At 38.1% G+C, this 19,887-nt stretch overlaps 1 protein-coding gene across 5 annotated transcripts in view; it reads left to right on the top strand.

Moving 5' to 3' along the window:
• Positions 1-19,887, top strand: part of LOC118442358 (uncharacterized) — a 249,162-nt gene that overhangs the window by 80,472 nt on the left and 148,803 nt on the right. For 3 of the 5 annotated variants that reach the window (XM_085661918.1, XM_035867867.2, XM_035867864.2), the window contains one exon: positions 8,779-8,868. The exons of 1 other annotated variant lie outside the window; for it this stretch is intronic. In XM_085661918.1, the coding sequence (XP_085518044.1) occupies positions 8,779-8,868 (90 nt within the window). Of the gene's footprint in view, positions 1-7,541; positions 7,563-8,778; positions 8,869-19,887 lie in introns of those variants that run through there. One more of the 5 variants, XM_035867868.2, reaches the window with a different exon arrangement.

A 19,887-nucleotide genomic window follows, 5' to 3' on the forward strand; every position in this document is an offset into this window, starting at 1 on the left:
GATTTACGATTGATGATGTGTCATTTGAAGTGGACCGTTGTTCTTATAACATCATTATCATCTTTTATTAAATATTTGTTCGAACTTTTAATACGTTCTTTTTTGTGTATTTTTTGTAATCCTTTCAAAAAGCTTTCGATTCCTCCCTAAATCTTGTACCTGTTCAAGGTCCAATTCTCATTTAGACACGCTCCTGCCCTCTCCACCACAAGATAGACAGACCGACACACCCACACCATAATAAAAAGCCCGGCCCACCTAAGATAAGACAGGAGACGACAAGATAATAAAGGATCGCAAAGGATCGAAAAGAATCGAATAGAAACGAACAAAATTGAATGAGATCGAATAAGATCGAATAGATCCAAGATTTTGATCCTATTAGATTTTATACGATCTTATTTGATTCCATTCGACTCTATTCGTTGCTGTCCCATTTTTTTTTGTCTTTCCCTTTTCATTGATATAACTTTGAAATAAATCAAAAATCAGAATTAGAAGTAAATAAATTATGTTATATTTGCTTTCAAAAAACCAAACGACTTAGGTTTTTCTAAACTTTCACTTCACGATGTTCTATCTTTTTGAAGTTATTTGGGTGTTTCCATTAAAAAAAAAAAAAAAAAAAAAAAAGAAAAAAAATAGAATAAAAGAAAAAAGAAAAGAAAAAAATTTGAGCATATATATATATAATACGTGCATACACCTGCCTGTAAGAGTTCTCTTCATAGCTTCGTGGCGCCAAGACGAAAGGATGATATTCCGTTCTCTATCTTTCTTCTCTTCTCATTCCTTCCTTTTTTCTCCTCCCATTTTGGTTCTAGCTATATTGTGGGTGTGCTTTGTTTCGTGCGTCGGCGTACTATTGTGGAAACTCTACCATTTACTTAGGTAGTAAAACATTCGAGTACCATGAGCTAGCTCGCTCGAAGCCTGTAATATTCTCTCTTCTCTGCGAACAATGCGATTCGAATTCATCTCTCTCTTTCTCTCTGTCTCTCTTTCTCTCATCTTGAAGCTTCTCCTCCTCGTCGACGCACATTCACCTGTACTACAAAAAAAAAAAAGAGAAAAAAATGTGCTTGTATTGTTCGTTTTATTCGAATAGTATCTCCTTTTTACGCAACATTCGCATTTACTTTGAAACAAAAGAAGAAAAAAAAAATAAATATATGATAGACAATTTTTGTTTCGATTTATTTCAATTTATTTCGAATCGATCGAATAATATTATTCGCCTTGAACATTTATGTCTTTTTCTTGAATAATTACGATATATGCTATCTTCGTATATACATATATAGGTTTATATATACATATAGTTTAATAAAGACGAACCAAAGTGTAGGAACAAGGTTTGTTTACATTTGCGTGCTTGACTAATTTCACGCTGTAAACATCCCGTATTTCAGTCTCCTCGCGTGTTGCGTACTTACGTACATATATACAGAGGAATCTTAACGTTTCTTTCGTATTATTTCTTGGGTGGTCCTGAGGTTGTGGCATGTAAAGCAAGTATTACTTTTCGAAATGTGACGAAGCATAAGAATTTTTCTCGAAGCTAATTATTATACAATGCCTGTATTTTATTTCAAAATCGATGCCGCATTTTTAGTATATGTATGTACGTATGTACATTTGGAGATATTTGTTTTCTGTTTTTATCTTTTTTTTTTGTTTTTATTTTCATTTTTCTTCGAAACGTCATCATCGAGAAAGAACGATTATTAACATAATGAAGGACCACGAGGTACAGAAATACGAAGACGATGAGAATTGAAATTATCTGTATTTTTGTTTCAGTTCGAAAAGAAAAAAATAAGATACGTCGTTAATATCTTTTTCTTTGTTTTATTGTTTTCGTTTTTCTTCATCGCATATTATATATTCAATCGATTAATATTTTTGATTAAACGGTAGGTTAATCCATTAAACGCGATTGATTTTCATTGAATCGGTCAGTTTTCTATGTCAAAGATCAAGGAGGTAATGTGACGATGATTTCATGCAATTAATTAAACGAACGAAAAACACAATGGCGCGTTAAAGCAATTCACGTAACCGATGGAAAGTAAACTCCGACGGTTTGCCATTTGAGAGTGCGAGAAAAAGATACAAATGCAGATAGAAAGAGAGAGAAGAGAGAGAGAGAGAGAGAGAGAGAGAGAAAAGGTTAGAAAACGATCAGCAATAAATATTATAAACCAGCTATATAAAATCATTACGAGTATTCCAATCTGGATATATTATATAATAGATAAGAAATATATACGCGACGTTAGGGGAAGTACAACGTTCACACTCTATATTACCTGTATCATCGATAATAAAATGAGAAATGTAAGATGATTTTTAACGATGAAAAAATATTACTTTACGTTCAATATTTCAATATTCGTTTATTACGTCGAGATACAAGAGTCGAGTCTTTAAAAGCAACAGAGAGATAGAGATAGAGATAGAGATAGAGATAAAATGAGAGACAGTGAAAAAGAGAAAGAGAAAAAGAGAGAGGAGGATAGACTTCCGGAGAAAGTATCGTTTTATCGGCAGTCCATGGAGGCACGTTTATCAGTTCTAGTACGAATGAACCGCATGAAGGATCAAAGTGCAAGTCTCTGCCTTACGTATTTAGTACGTTGATGGGATGAGACTCACCGTCTTCTTTCCGCATTTATTCGGACCACATTTCTCTAACTCTTTCTAAAAATGCTGAGAGAACGAACAAGGAGAACGAAGTTTCTCGGCGTGATGCCTTGGTATCACGAAGTGTAATAATATACATCGAAGAGCCGACAACACGTGCCACGTTTTCGAGTTGCATGATTTACGCGATTACTCTCGTATGCACGGCTCATATGCATACGTAACCGTCCGTAGACACGTAGGGCGACTCTAGTCGTTCGTTCTTTCTTGACTTTTCTCTCTCTCTCTCTCTCTCTCTCTCTCTCTCGTTTCTTTTTATTTATCTATCCATCTATCCATCTATGTATCTATCTATCTCTTTCTTCTGGCATGCACATAATCTCTCGTGGCAGAAGACGAGGTACGAACTTTCACCGCTCGGACGAAAGTAAAGGACGAACGAGTTTCGTTTATGGAAAATAAAGAATACGAAAGGATTAGAACTTATGTTATTTCGTTCGTACGATCATTTGGAATAATAATTTTTATTACACAAAAAAGTTTTCTTTCTTTCTTTCTTTCTTTTTTTTCGTTAGCAATTCCTCGAAACGGATTCATCACGTGAAAAAACATCAGCTCACCCTCGATGCATTGAAGATACACGGAGAAAGAGACAGACAGAGAGAGAGAGAGAGAGAGATAAAGAGAAAAAGAGGGGAAGAAGAGCGATGACAGCTTTCACAAGAGTTTAAGACCCTGTCCAAAGAGTGGAGGACAGTTTGACGTGTATGTTTAACCGGTCTCAACGCAATCTTCTTCTTCGTTTCAATTAGGCTTCTACCCTAATTGAATAATTCTCGTTAGTCTTGTCCGTTCGGTTAAGCTGCAGTTTCGGGACGAATAAGGGCACCCTTAACGCCAGAGAAGCCTCGTTGGGACGAGAGAAAAGTTTAACAAAAAATGGTCGTAGAGAAGAGGGCCCGGTGCAACGGGCAAGTCGAGTTATTTTAACGAATGTAATTACCAAAGTCGTTCGATTATAACCGTACGAAACGATTGAACTAACTGCTTCTGCATTGCATCGCATTGCATTCACATTTTCGATCCTTTCTTAGAGTCTCTTTAATCTTTCTCTCTCTCTCTCTCTCTCTCTCTCTCTCTCTCGCTCTCTTTTCTCGTTTTACGTATATTATCAGTAAAATGATACGTGTCATCATTAAAAAGCTGACTTATTGCTTTACCCGCATTGCATTTCTGATTTATGTAGAAGAAACTTTTTCCTTTTACATTTACTCGTTACACTTAGTTATCGGACAATCCTCCGATCGTGAAAAAACTCTACGCCGATGATATTCGTCGTATCATTGGGTTAGAATACAATGTCGACGAACTAAAGGATTTACGGAAGCAAGTATCGATTCTTGGAACACGTTACGAATACCCCTCGACTGTTACGATCGTACAGTAAATATCGAGAATATTGGTATAATATGTAGATCTAAACGCATACGTGGCTTACTACGTTTAATATCGTTCGTAAATCAAAATAGGCCATTGTTTTCCTTCATCGAATGACCTTACTATCGTACTCCGTACTATCCCTTTATACATACATTACGTTTTTCTTTTACGATATTACGATCGGTTAGTATAAAGCTTATTACTCTGCTCTACATGATATTTTCTTTCTTTTCTTTTTTTTTTTCTTTCGTTTATTCTTTTCGTTTATTATATATTTTTCCTTTTTTCTTTGTACGATGTACTAAGAACGCAGAAAAATACTCCTAGAAAAAGAAGAAAAAGAAGAAGATGAAGAAGATTAGGTAATGTTTTTCGTATCTGCGAAGATTATTTCCTATATGTATATATATATGTATGTTTGTGTGTGTTCAATCCTATATTACTCGAGCGAAGCGAATAAGAGTTGAAACGAATGAGAGACATAATTTTTTCCTACTTCTTTCTTCTTCTTCTTCTTCTGCTTTTCTTTTTCTTTTCTTATTCGTTCATTTTTCTCTTTCCTTTCTTTTTTTTAATTTTTTTCTTCAACTCAAAAAAGTTTTAATAGATCCATCTAAGTGCTCTATCTATCTAAACTATCTATGTACATGCATATGCATTTCTCATTTTGATTCGATGCAATCGTACAAATTCGATAAGTTTGCAAATATATTTTGCGAGATTATATAATCTAATAGAAATGTCTGGTGTAATAATGTAAGTAATTTTAGATGGCCAACGAAGTATATATATAAGATCGTATATAGGAGAAACGAGTGGAGTTTAATCGGATCTCTCTCTCTCTCTCTCTCTCTCTCTCTCTCTCTCTCTCTCTCTCTGGGTAGTTGAACGTGCTGAAACGATACCTGCTTTCGTGTATGTAAAGACCGTTTAAGAAATTAATACTCAGGAGGCGCGAGCAAGTAATAATTACGTTTATTCTAGTTGTATATAGTATACGTAAGAGAGGATTCGAGATACGTAATTGGATTTAGGTCGTTTTGTCGAGTATTCAACTAATGAACGCATAATTAACGACGATTGCATAATTAATATTATAAATATTTCGCTAATGCAGTCGTGTTTACGTAATGGTACTCTGCTTTTGCCGACTGGTTTCGTTGGTTATTGCCTTCGGCCGTTTAGAGTTGAAACGTGCGCGATTAGAGACGATGTGGCGGACGTGAACGTGAACGTGCAGAGAGGTGCATTGAGGTGCATAAGAGTGCATAAGAGCCGCATAAAGAAGGAACAAGCGCCATTTCACACATTATATTTGAGATCTGCCCCACCTTCGGCCAACTCAAACGGCGGGGGGAGGGGGGGACATATCTCTCTACCGCATTGCAAATCACTTTCATAGTCCTGTTTTTATGACCGAAAGTTATAATTTACGGTCCACCCGATTGGCGTAACTCACCGCACGCAGAAGGATTACACGCTTACCGTGGACGCTTATATGGAAAATCGCTTTTACCAGAACGCACCGAGTTCTCGAGCCCTAATCCATTAACGACCTCTCGCTGCGCCGCCGTGGGAAAGAAGGAGAAAGAAACGGTGGGTGGGGGGGGGGGTAGGGAGAGAGGGTCAGGGTGGGGTGGGTGAGGGGGAAAAGAAAGAGAGAAAAAGATATATATGTACATATATACGAGAGGGAGAGAGAGAAATCTCTTTTCTCGTATTTGCCTCTTTTACGCTTACAATTAACGCGTAAGATTGCAAGGATTTAAGCGATATCTTTAATTCGTCTTTATATCGAATTAACCAATCCCTATTTGTAAAATTAATCTCCTCGATGTTAAATGAAAAAAAAATTTTCTTACGATTTACGAAACTACGAAATCTTGTACTTTGTATGTATATACGTATGTATATATGTATGTACGTATGTATGTCTATCGAAATTTTCGTTTAATGCTTTTCAAAAGTTTATTCTTCTAGAGACAAATCTTTATTGGACAATGCAAACTTATATTTCTCGAATAAGAATACTTATATTTCTAGAATAAGAATGTTTCTGGATAGCAATCGAGTCCTATATTTCATTGATCATATATATATATATATATATACACATCTATGATATAAATAGAATATGTACTATATCGACTTGCTTCCTTGCTTGCTATCGAATATCTCGGCATATTCGAGAGAACCGAAGTTCGTCGTCTTTCAAGAAGCCGAATCAATTTTCAACGTGCAATCTTGCGATATTACAGGAAAATAGGAGAAATCCCGTAGAGAAAGTAAAATACGAGCGTTGCAATATTATCGTCAAACGCAATATGTATAACGCAATATGTATGTAATAATAATAATAATAATAATAAGAATTACTCTCTACGTATTTTCACCCTTTGTTAGTGAAGCATTGAGATCATTTATATATTCATGGATTATTAAGTACACCTACGATATTAACAAACTCAATTAGACGGAGAAACGAATATGTATATATCCCTCTTCTCTTTTTTTCTTTTTTATTTTTAACAAAAAAATTTTCAAGAATATTTTCTATTTAGTAAATCTTCAATTTTCAATTCGACGTATCGCAATACGATCGTTATCGAATAAATAAAATTGTTAATCAATAAAGCGTAAATCTGTCTTTAGTTTTTCAATTCTTTCTTTTCTATCTTCACGATTTCTCTTCCGATTTAATGGTAATAACTACCGAGAATTTCTTACATGTGTATGTGGGTACGTAGATGTGACATTAACATACATCATAGTACCTCGCAAACGGGACATGTTTACGATAGTTGTTTTCTGCAGTTCAATAGCCTGATCATTTCCTATGAATTTATGTGTGTCACCGAAGTGACAGATTTTTTTTAAATATAGATTATTCACGAGACCTGTATGTGTATATATATATATATATATATATAGATGTAATTTATACAGCTAGTTTCGATATAGATAGAATACAAAAATAATAATCGAGATCGAACTTAACTTTTCTATTACTATACGAGACATAGGAACGTAATAAAAAGCATGTAGTACTAGCTCGTACGATAGGCTCGCAAAAATGACGCTTTTAAAACGTCGGAAGATCGATCGATATCTTGAGACGAGTCATACATCGTTGGGAACGTAGAAAACGAGGGAAATGTCGATTACGTCGTCGGCACGTTAAAGTTTCGCGTATCGATCGGTCGAAAGAAAGAAAGAAGAAAGACGCGTGGAGCGTGCGAGTGAATCTTTTATATAATCTCTCTTTCTCCCTCTCTCTCTCTCTCTCTCTATCTATCTTTCTGTCTGCCCGTCTGTCCGTCTGTCCGTCTGTCCGTCTGTCTGTCTGTCTGTCTGTCGTCTATCTATCTCTTTCTCTCTCATCGTTCTCTAGCAACATCAAGATCGTTCTCTTATCTTCTGAACGAAACAAGTTGTCAGCCCCCGAGGGATATCGCTCGTCGTATGTATGTATGAATGTACGTAAAGAAAGGAATAAATAAGAAATAATTCTCCCGAGATGACACTCGCGTACAGTTTGAAAAAAGAAACGCGCGAGAAATACACAGGCCGTAAAGTGTGCTTCTACTTTTCTCTATCATTTCCTTGACTTTTACCGCGTAAACATTTAAATAATTTATCGATTCGCGAATGGACGGACGGTTTTCAATTCCCTCGTGATCGGTTCATTATCACCGGACGTACGGGTGGTCCATGGAACGTTTCTCGAAAGCACACCATAGTCATCATAATACTTGCATTTTCTTCTTCTTTCTTTCATCTTCTTTCTTTTTCTTTTTCGTCTTCTTCTTCTTCTTCTTCTTTCACGTTGCGTCGTTGACGACGAGGACGATAAGAAGAAACGATGCAATTACTCTCTTTTATTTCTCTCTCTCTCTCTCTCTCTCTCTCTCTCTCCTCCTCCTCCTCTTTCTCTCTTTTCTTTTACTCTCACGTTGCATTTTCTCTTTCGTTGCTTCATCCCTGAAGCTCATAGACTCCCGTAGAAACGGACATTTAACGTTCCCGTATGTCGAGAGCGCGTGTTCTCGCTCGTCACGCTAGAAAAGCGTAATTGTTTTAACGTTTTAATAACTGCACTCGCGTGCGCCTGATGCATTCGCAATAGCGACTGACACGTAACTGTCGTGGAATAAGGCGAAAGAGAAAGAGAGAAAGAGGAGGATTAATGTGTCCTGTGGTCTCAAAAGAGAATTATCTACGTTTTACCGGACTAAAGTAATTCTTTTACCGATTCTTTATATCTTTTCTTCTCATTGTAATAAAAAATTTTATTATTTATAATCTTAACGTTAGAAAATTTTTAAGCCAGCGATAATGTTATTAGCTATCTTGGCGATTATAATATATATTATCTTTTTTCATTCATCGATCATTCAATGTTCGTTTCATTTTAAATTATTAATTAAATGAATTGAAAATTCTTTTTATTTTTCTCCCTTTCTTTTAAATCGTTTGTAAATGTATTTATAGAAATCAGACGATATTAAATGTTAAAAGTTTGTCCCGCAAAGATTCGTCGTTCTTTCTTCGTTCTCGCTAATTTTCTTAGAAGAGCAATTTCATCTTACCAAGGAGGGCCATTACGATTGCTATAATAGCTCTCATCAGAGCTCACTGCCTATCACCTTTACCTTCGTCTTGTCTAATTACAGGTCACGTTTATTGTTTCAGGAGGAGAGCGAGCTCTCGAGCAAGCGGTGGGCTAGTGCGCCCCGCCGCCCGGACAGCCCCTGCGTCCTGGGGGCACCGACGTCTAGGGAGGTTAGCCTTTTTATCTTTTTTTTTTTTTTCATATCTTTTTTCAAACGTTTACTATATAATATTATTTTTATTTACATTGTAAATATCTTCAGACTGCATGGTTATTATCCCTTACATCGAGTGCGACTTTAAACAAATTTTTATATTTATTTTCAACGATTTATTCGATGCAATATCATTTGATTTATCAGCATAATTAGAAAATTAAAGAGTTTATTACAATATAATAAGTATAATGTTTTTAATACACACACACACACACACACACACACACACACACACATATATATATAAATGAAAGATATTATATTTCGAACATAAAATTAAGATAAAATTATTATAACATTGTAATAAGGCTCTTGAAAATTATAATTTTTATTTCTCCTTTGATACGTTATATAGTTTTATTGGTAAAATTCACAGTCTCAATTTGTTTACGATCATTTTAAGACTGAAGGGACCTTTGAGAAACGTTCGAGGTGGAAGGAGTAAACGAGTAAAAGTCGATCGGCCACCGCGAATGGAAACTCGCTCGATTCCACACGAGTACGTGATGGCACCCAAATCGTAAAGTCGAACACGTTAGTTCGACGCGTCGTACGTACATACATCGGGCTACTACTAATAGGGGATTAGCACGCTTAGCAAGAACCGCTGCGTGTCGGCACGTCGTCGCCGGAAAGACGATTAACGTCGACATTGCATCGAGGTGTCGATTTAGATACGTGATCCTTCGTTGATTCTCTTTTACGTTCGCCGCGATCTACTAGGGTTTACTTTTTACTAACTTCTTTGCCATTCGATCCTTCGTAGTATCAAGTTTTTATACAATTTCAAGTGAAATCTTGACATTGATTCTTACCGTTTGATAATTTTTTTTTCTTTCTTTTTTCGTTTTGTTTTGATATATTCATTCTTCCTCGACGCACGGCACCACTCGTATAATAATAGGGAGATATAATAATAGGGAGATAAAATTAATAAAATAAGGAAGATTAGGATCGATAAATCGTAATTCGAACGATTCGAATATGCAAGAGAGACGCGATGATGGTTAGTGGAAATTCATGGTCAATTTAACGATTTACTCGACAGCTTACACGTTATCTCTCTCTCTCTCTCTCTCTTTCTATAGATAGTTATACATACATACCATAGCAATTAGACAGCTTGATTTTAGCGATGGTAATAAAACCGTCGACGTAATTCTGTATGGTGAATTATCACCGATCGTTGGGTGGACGATTAGAGCTTTTGGTCGTTGTCGTATTTCGCGCGAACGTTTCCTTGGTAATATAACTCCGTAATACATTGTCAAAGACAGCCGACCATCGCGTACCATCTGTCGTTTCAACATCATCGTCTCTAGTAGTTGTTACTTCCTTGAACGTAAGAAATTGCAATTTCCATGGGCTGTCACCGATTGTAACGATTCGAATTACATATTCGTCTCGATCCTCTTATGCAAAAATCGATCAATATTCTTTAATATCAGGATCAAGTACGATTATAAGATTGTAAAATTACTAATCATTGGTGGAAGTCGGAGAATAATAAGATGGACGGAGAGAAAAAAAGGAAAAAGAATTCAGCAATGGCAGGTAAGAGCAAGTATATCATACAAAGGATTAATAATAATAGAGAAGGATGTTGAGAATGGCTACCCGGTAGGATAAGGACCGCAAAGCTATGGACACGCCATCTGGCATCTAGCCACGGACACAGGGCTTTAACGTCCCGTGCAAGCACGTTCTCTCGCATCAAGGTACGGTTCAATTCCGTTACGTGGACGTACCCGCGGGCTTCCCACGCCAATTAAACATGACTCATTAACGGGCAGAAGCCGGTAGCCGGGATCGATGCCTAGCTGCGAAGGAGAACCAAGCGCAACCCTTCTATAATTCTCCAGCGCAGAGGCAATCGGAACTAATCTCGACCATCCTCTTTCTCCTTCTTCGTTCGTTCGTTCGCTCGTTCGTTCGTTCGTTCGTTCGTTCGTTCGTTCGTTCTTCTTCGTTTTTCTTCGTTCTTCTCTTTCTCTCTCTCTCTCTCTCTTTCTCTCTCTCGCTTTCTTTCTCTCTCAGCTCCTCCGCAATGCGATATTACCGCGAGAGGTACCCAGTAACTGCGAGCGACGTGTACAGGCCACGATGTTCACGAGAGCAATATTTCTCGCGTCTTGCTAGCGTCCACGCTCGTGTGTAGGAAACCTCGGCAGAGCTTGTACCGCTTCTCTTGTTAAAACCGCTTAATGCATTTCGTTTCGCGATCGCGAAGCAAGTCTTTCGACGTCTAAATTTTACCTTAGGTAAGATTCTTTAGAGAACTGTTTCTACGATCGATCTTATTTTCGATATTTAATAATCTATAAAATCGATCGGATTTATCACGCAATGTCGCCGTATCAAACGATCTTAAGAAAGAACGATATCTCGCGAATAATTGTTGGAGATAATTCATCATGGTGAAATTAACGCGTTAAATTAAATATCTCGAAAAGAAAAAGAATGTTGGACAAACGATAAACAGACGATAGGCTTGATGGAATATCCATTAGTTGTTGGAACGTTTTTGCTTTTACCGCTTTTCACGAGTTACGAAGAAATCTCTGTCAACCGCGAATCTAACGGGACGTTAGTTTCTTCTAGAGCTACGGGCTGGCTAAACAATAGCGCTATCTCTCTTTACTCTATCGCGCATGGTCTATGCATGCGCACGATGTTGAGTTCCCTTCTTTGTTTTCTTTCTTAGACACTTTCGTTTAACTTTAGGAGAAAGAAGAAGAAGAAGAACAGGTAGTGCCGAAGAAAAATGAAAGAGAGAAAGAGAGAGAGAGAGAGAGAGAATAGGGTGGATGAGACGAAAAGGGTTAAATTATTGCTCAGAGAGATTTTGCGATTGCTTCCGATAGTCAAGTCGGGATTCCAACGTGGCTTCGTGATACTTAGCAGCTAACTCGTCGCCTACCTTTGGCAGCCATGGAATCTCTTCTCTTCTCTTCTCGTTTCTTCTCGTTTCTTTTATTTTCTTCTCTCTTCTCTCGGTATACGTGGTCGTAGCTAGTCGAGACGTAGACGTCTTTGCAGGTACGGGGGTGTCCGTTAAAGGCAGCCGTTTAGACAGACTGTGGGATCCCAAGCCAAAGGATAGACCGAACGTGTGTTCGTGCCGAGTGAGCCGAGATCTGGTCACTTAAGGGGATCGACACCAGAGTCCGAGCGTCAATGTCGAAATAACGAGTCTTCGCTTCGATTTCCTTATGTAAAATCATGAGACTGACGCCTCTTCACTGTCTTCACTATACTTTTCTTCTTCTTTTTTCTCTCTCTCTCTCTCTCTCTCTCTCTCCGTCTGTCTTTTTCTGTTCTTCTTTTTCCCTCTCTTTTTTTTTTCTTTTTATACATTTTCGAATGATTGAAACGTCGTATTTTTCTATCATCGATTTTTACAACTCTTTCCTATTCTATCTTCAAATACAAATATCTTGAAAATCCTCGAAAGAAACTTGGAACGATCACTGTCACGATCTAATGATAGCTAGGTATGTAGGTTGAAACTGGGACGCATAGAAATAGGAATCACCTACAGTTTACTTTTACGATTCTTTCGATAGGCTTTAGCAATCGGTAGCGTCGAGGAGGAACGTGTGCGTTTTTCTTTTTTTATTTCTTTCTTTTTTTTTTTTTTTCTTTTTTAAATCGTCAACTCGAATCCTACATTGTACGTCAAATTTCTAATTTCTAATTTTCCATTGAGATCCATGTAAGTGGGTAAATATAGACAGGCGTGGTATATTTTACATACTTATTAACTTCACGTATATTTTCTAAAAAAAAAAGAAGAAAAGAAAAAAGAAGAAGAAGAAGGAATATCGACTGAAGCTACTGTTCATCGAGAGGACCAGAATTCTCTCTCTCTCTCTCTCTCTCTCTCTCTCTCTCTCGTGATTTTATCCTGTAGGCAGAAGAAGATTTCTTCTTCTCTCTCATAGTTGTTTGAAGTCTCTTCGTGGAACGTGGGCTGGGCACGAGGGCCTGGCGAGAGGGCTGGGTCGTTTCTTAAGAAGAAAAGAGAGAGAGAGAGAGAGAGAGAGAGAGTACATCGACGTAGAGTGGACACTCCCGGATCTCTCTACTCTTCTCCTCTCTCTCTCCTCTCTTCGTGAGGTGTCGTCACCGCTCGCTTCTCCGGGGCCGCGTGCTCTTCTCTCCGAATTACGTAACTCTTCGAGAGAGGGAGAGAGAGAGAGAGAGAGAGAGAGGGAGAGAGAGAGAAGAAGTAACACTCGCGTACGCACGTGGACGTGTTCGTGCGGTACCGCACCTTCCTCACGAATAACGTATAAACGAAGAAAAGAAGGAACGTAAACCGCGACGACTAGACATCTATGTACGATTCGCGCCATTCCAAATCAACGTTTAGCTGGACGCGACGCTGTAATTTTCTTCTTTTCAAGGCTTTTCTTTTCTCTTTCTTTCTTTCTCTCTTTCTCTTTCTTTCTCTTTATCTCTCTTTGTCTCTATCACGTTCAGAAACTTAGACTTTGTCTAAGTTATCTTAGAAAGTTACAATGACTGTGATCATCGTTGATATTGGAATAAGAAGAAAAGAAAGAGCAAGAATATAGAAAGTAAAAACTTTTTTGAAGGAAGAAGAAGAAGAAGAAAAAAAGAAAAGAGAGAGAGAGAGAGAGAGAGAGAGAGAGAGAGAGAGAGAAAGAGAGAAAAAGTAAAAAAATAAAAAAATCTAATCTTTGAAAATAGGGTTATCTCTCTCTCTTTCTCTCTCTTTCTCTTTCTCTCTAATCAGCAAATTTATAGTAATAACGTTGTATCTCGTTAATGAGTAAAACTCGATGGAAATAGAGAAATTTGCAATAAACAATGACATTTGAAGAAACGAAATTAGTGTTTAGTCTTTTTATACTTAGTTATATACTATATGCATTCCGTTTTAGTCTTTCTCTCTCTCTCTCTCTCTCTCTCTCTTTCTACAGTCGCTTCACGGCTTTGAGTTTTACGTCTACGAATTTACATGTCGACCAGTCTCTCATAGCCGCAACGGCGCATCGCATGCCGCTCAAGGTGTGGCCGAAGAGAGTCCCCACGCACGTTGTACATATGAAAAGAGAGAAAGAGAAGGGTGGATACGAACACGCACAAAAAGCGCGTAGAAGTTATTTCAGTTCTCTTTCCTTCTCATCTCATTTTCTCTCATTGAAAGACAAAGGCACGAGGATGTTATTTCTATTTTTTTTTTCTCTTTTTCTTTTTCTTTTATTTGTTTATTTTTTTATTATTTTTTTTCTCCCGAGTAATAGAAGAAAGTAAGTTCGATAGTCGTCGTTGTGCATTCGTATGCGGAATCGCTTTTGTCGAGAAGGCGAGCTTCTTCTTTATCTTTTTCTTCTTCTTCTTCTTCTTCTTCTTCTTCTTCTTCTCGGGTAGGCTTTGTCAAAGACATAAAGTCGATTCACACGCAGCCCACGGACTATGACGATGATCTTTTCTAAGAGCACACCGCTTACAGCTTACCTACTTGGATGACTACTACTCTCTTCGATCGAAAGCAAGTAAGCAAGTACTTAACTTACTTACTTTTCATTGGTCTCGATCGTGGCACATCGATAGACGATCCGTGCTCGTACTTCACCGATTTCATCGACAGGTGTATCTTTTCTTTTTATCCTTTCTCTATTATTCTTTAGATCTATCTATCTATCTATCTATCTATATTTCTTTCTTTCTTTTTTTTTCATTCTTTCTTGATAATGTCCGTCCACCGCGGAAACCGTTCCGTTCAGAGACCAACTCCAGAAAGAAACGATCACAACGTCATTCGATCGCAACATCGAAGCCCTCCGTAAGTAAATAGGCGACAATGAGTGACCTAACAAAAGGCAACCCGAGATAGCCACGCTCAAACGTTAACCATTGTACGCGCTTTATTTGCCTTCGTTATCGGCCGGATACTAGCACGGTGACGCTGAATTAACGCATAAGGTTTAACGTTACAACGAATTACACGCCTTTATTCTCCATTTAGTCGATGGTCATAACGCGAGAGCTATTAACTTGCTGAGCTTATCGTCTAAGATATGTAAGCCCTTTTATTCTCTCTCTTTCTCTCTCTCTCTCTCTCTCTCTCTTTCTTCTTTCTTCCGATCGTATTCTCTCAGAAAATAAATTTTACTCGACGAAATTTATCGTTCTTCCGTTCTGTATATAGCCGATCGTATTTTATAGACGAACACCATGAGCTAGGTGAAAGGATTACGTAGCATCGATTACGAGTATTCGTTATGGCCGATCGATTCCGATCGAACATCGGCAAAATCGACTTGTGTTCGATTCTCTTGTGATTCCTCGAAATCATAGTCTCTCTCTTCGTAACAGATGAAATATTTCTGTGGAATGAGTCAACACACTTGTTCTCTTTCCAGGCAATACTTACTTATGTACTTCCGGATGTACCCGACTCGTTGTTCCACTGCAAGTACGTCAGTAGATACTCGTTACTACGAGGAAGAGGAAGATACCGTGTAAGGTGCCAACGTTGCTTATTTCTTTCCGCGTTTTTTTTTTTTTAGTTTTTTTCTTAAATATTTGTTTCTTCTTTATCGTTCTTCTTCTTTTCATTTTTCTTCCATCCTTCCTTCCTTTCTTTTTCCTTTTGTTTTATTTTTCTATTTTTTGTGTCTTCTTTTTCCTCATTTTTCTTTTTCTTTTTTTTCGTAGAAAATCTGTCGAGTCAGTAAAGCCGTCTTATCCGTTGCTCGTATAGCAACCATCTGGCATCGCTCGGTACCATCTCGAGTACCGTAGTAGACGAGCTACGATGACAGCGTCTCTTTAGCTTTGACCGATTCTCTCAGCATTTAGAAATAATAGATATAGGAACTTTTATGCTAATTCTTCTTGGTAGGTAGATCTTGCGTCGAAAGAAAAAAAAAAAGACAAAAAACAGAAAAAAGAAGAAAAAGAGAGAAGAATGGAAGGAAAAAAGATTCTTTCTTTTTTTTTTTTTTTTATAACAACGTTCAGATATTACGTCGAAGATAATATACAAGTTTTTCTTTTTTTATTTTCTGTCCCTTTAGTTTTTCGAAAATAGATCCCGATAATCGCGAACGAGTAGAGGCCTAGAACGAGGAGAGAAACAGCCAGGACGTGATTTATTATCCATCGTCGAGCGGTCGAGCACTCCGGAGTGCTGCCCCCTGCGTCGTAAACACACGTTGCAGAGCTCGTCCTGTTTAGTCGAACAGCTGGTGAATCACCGGAAAGCTTCTTCCCTCTCGTACTCAAGGCGCGACGTTGTCACTCTCGCAGGTGGAGCCTTCATTTGGATTATATCGATGATCTAGCAGCAAAAGAAAAATGAGAGAAAATCGTTAGCTCTATAATGCTACCAACGTTTTCGATTATTTTTATTAGATATGAAATGCGTGAAAAAAGAAAGAAAAAATAACAACAATCACTTCGAAAGTTACTTTGAACTTATTCGTTTCGTCGAATTCGTCGGGATGATGTTTCGAGCTGTCCATAGATATCCGAATGATTTAATATTTAAGTTTTGTCTTGTCAAAATAGAAAGAAAGACATGGAAAGAAATATAATAAAATAGTTTCTAGTTGCTTAACAAGACCAACAACAACAACAACAACAACAACAGCGATAAAATTGAGCCGAATATGTATTTACGAAGAATAATAATCATTGAACATCAACGAATGAAGTTTTATTCCATCGAGATCTGCGAAACAAGTGTTCTATCTGTCAATCATCCAATTTCAGGATCGATCGATCGATCGATCGAGCAAAATAATTGCAGGTTCCTTTCTCCTAACAGATGTTTGGCTTTTCTATTCTTGAGGGCAGACAAACTGAGAATCTTATTCGCATCCACGAATAGGTTTAATCGAATGATAGCGTTTAATTATAGTCTTCGTATATTCGAGTGATTAATCGATCGTTCTTACCTGACGTCAAAGAACACCGCGATCGATCCTAAAACTGTATCAGGTTCTTTTATATTCTCGCGAAGCGACGATCATATTTTATTACGACGAGAATAAAAAAGTATAGAAAGTAATTATATTGAGAACAATAGTTTGAAAGTTTTCATAATTTAACGAGTCCTATCTCGAATCGTGTTTTGATGAAAATACGGCGGATTTGGAAAATGGATGAACGCGAGATAGAATGCGGTGGCGATGGTGGTCGTAGATCGAGAAAGGGTAATTTTCTCTTTCCTTCTAGCGACGCATATCTCCGAGAGGAGCATTCGTTTTAATTGAACCTCCGATCGCACGTTATCATCGAAGATCTAAGCGATCGTGGCAATGACCTGCTGACCGTAATGATCACGTAACGATCGACCACCTCGAAGTTAGATGAGATAACGAAAGAACATATCTGGAATCCGACTTGGTGCAACAAACCCATACGTATACGTTTGCGTGGCTTACGTACTGACCGATTCCACGGGAATAAGGATGCTTTAGGAAAGAGAAAGAAGAAGAAGAAGAAGAAGAAGAAGAAGAAGAAGAAGAAGAAGAAGAAAAGAGGGAGAGAGAGAGAGAGAGAGAGAGAAAGAAAGAGAGTGGGTTGAGCATTTCCGTAGATCCTATCTCATGTGAAATAGTCCTATGTACCTCGGAGACTCTCACCCAAGGTTCGAGCTCGTAAGAACAAACAGAGTTTTCGAACCACGAATCGAAATTAATGCGATTAGATCTGTAACAACGCCTTTCTTCGCATAACAATTTGTCGTGATTTCTTATCGCCGATACGGATTCATGCTCTCGACGATATCTTACAAATTCGATTGGAACGTATATATGTACGTATGTACGTATGTATGTATCGTTCGACATATTCGGTAAACGGCGTCTCGATGTAAAGAAGAATTATTCTGTTTTGACAGGCGGATCCTAATTTGGAGACGCATGTATGAGAAATCGTGATAAGTATATCGAAGGTAGCCATTAGCACCTGCCAACCAAACGATCTTGTCTACCGTGAGTAGAAGAGAGTCGTCGTCGATGATTACCGACGTGTAAAAGTCACCGCTTTATATGGCATCGAAATCTCATCACGTTCATCGGACGATTATTTCAAGTAGTAGAAGAAATTTATCATCGGTCGTTCGCGCATCTTCTCAAAAATCTCATTACGACGAAAGGATAGAAAATCGTACGTATAAATTTTTTATATACCTATCTGTCTGTCCGTATAAATAAAAATAATATAAAAGAATAAAATGAAAAGGAGATACGTAATGATAGAGGAGCGCACGATAAAACGCGTAATACGATTAATTATCAATATATACGTTCGTAAGCGTGAATTTTTCAATTTAATTATAACCCGCGGTAATTTCTTTATAGAAGAAAAAGAAGAAGAAAAGAAAAGAAAAACCGGAATCCGTCGTCAATCGAATCTCGTAAAGCTATAAAATAAGGTGCGACGAGGTGGGAGGGGAATTGAGTAGGATCGTCTCATAAGAAGACTTAGGGTAAGGATGAGAGAAGGAAGGGACTCTCGCCGTCATTGATCGTCTTTCTTTTATTTATGAGCCACGCACACGAACGATTCAACTACGGTTTAACGAACGAACGAACGAACAAACGAACGAAACGGTTCTCCTTTTATACAACAGTGCTTCCTCGTACAAATTAAGTGCCTTTCTTCCGATAGTAAACGTCCGTTGATAATTTAGAGATTTAGAAATTGTACTGGCGTACCTGCTACGATTGCTTCTACTCTTTCTTCGCTGACATCGTGAACTACTACTCCTCGAAAATAAAAAGTAGAAAGGATAATGATGCTTCTTTTTCTTTTTTCTTTTTCTTCATGTTTATTGTAGTAAACTAGTATAGTATCTTCATACATATATTTTGCTGATCGATTGGTTTTCATTAATCCGAGATAATAATGGCTATTGCGAAAATTATAAGAGACATTATTCTTTGGCGAGCGTAGGTCGAGTCGTTAGAGAAATAATCGATACACGCAATCGCGTGATCAAAGTCGATTAACACCTAACTTGTCGTTCAGTTTTATTCTTGTTTCGCAACTCGAAGACAATTCAGTCGATTCGTTTCCCAGGGTGATTAAAGAATATAGACGCTCCTTTACTACGAATACCATAGAGAACTTACAAAAGCGTTGATATCCCTACATACTTTTCTAGAGTTATTCAGCAGATTTTCCTAAATCACGGATCGTTAAGCACAATCTACTCTAAACGTGCTACGGAGTCGTTCGAACGACAAAGCACTGTGGGATAATCGTAATATCTCTCGTAAGGAGAGAGAGAGAGAGAGAGAGAGAGAGAGAGAGAGAGAGAGAGAGAGAGAGATAGAAAGATAGAACGATCCCTTCACCAATGTTCCTTCTCTTTCTTTCATTCTTTCTTTCTTTCTTTCTACTTCACCGGCTGACACTCGTCGAGTGGCTTTCGAGAAGTAGACGATGAGGACGAAGAGGACTCCATGCTAGCAAGGAAGCTTACTTCGAAAGAGTAGAACCAGCAGCGACAGCAACAGCAGCATTAGTAAGAAGAAGAAGAAGAAGAAGAAGAAGAAGAAGAAGAAGAAGAAGAAGAGAGTAGAAGAAGAAGAAGAAGACGAAGAAGAAGAAGAAGAAGACGACGAAGAAGAAGAAGCTTCTTGAATTCAAAGGCAAAGGCGCTCTCGCGAGGTATAATAAGTAGTAAGCCGCACTCCGGTTTGGCCGATTGTGAGATCCTCACGTTGGTGAAGCGGTGCAAGTCATGGCTTAGCCAGGAAGCTCCCGTTGTCGGCTCCCGTTGCCGGCTCCCTACTGCTCGACGCCCAGTGTAATATCATTATCATTCACCGAGCGAACCTCCGCCGAGGTTAATCAATTATTACAGGTTCCCTTGAGCCACGCTCTCTTGGGCAAGCAAGCGAACGAGCAGTGAGCTCTATCGCGCGCCCGCGCGCACTCTTACCGTGATCAGGAGTGGCTACCGCTCCCGAGACTATTATTC

The sequence above is a fragment of the Vespa mandarinia genome, chromosome 16, assembly GCF_050613455.1.
Source record: "Vespa mandarinia isolate Hongniang chromosome 16, ASM5061345v1, whole genome shotgun sequence".
In the NCBI taxonomy this organism is placed as follows: domain Eukaryota; kingdom Metazoa; phylum Arthropoda; class Insecta; order Hymenoptera; family Vespidae; genus Vespa; species Vespa mandarinia.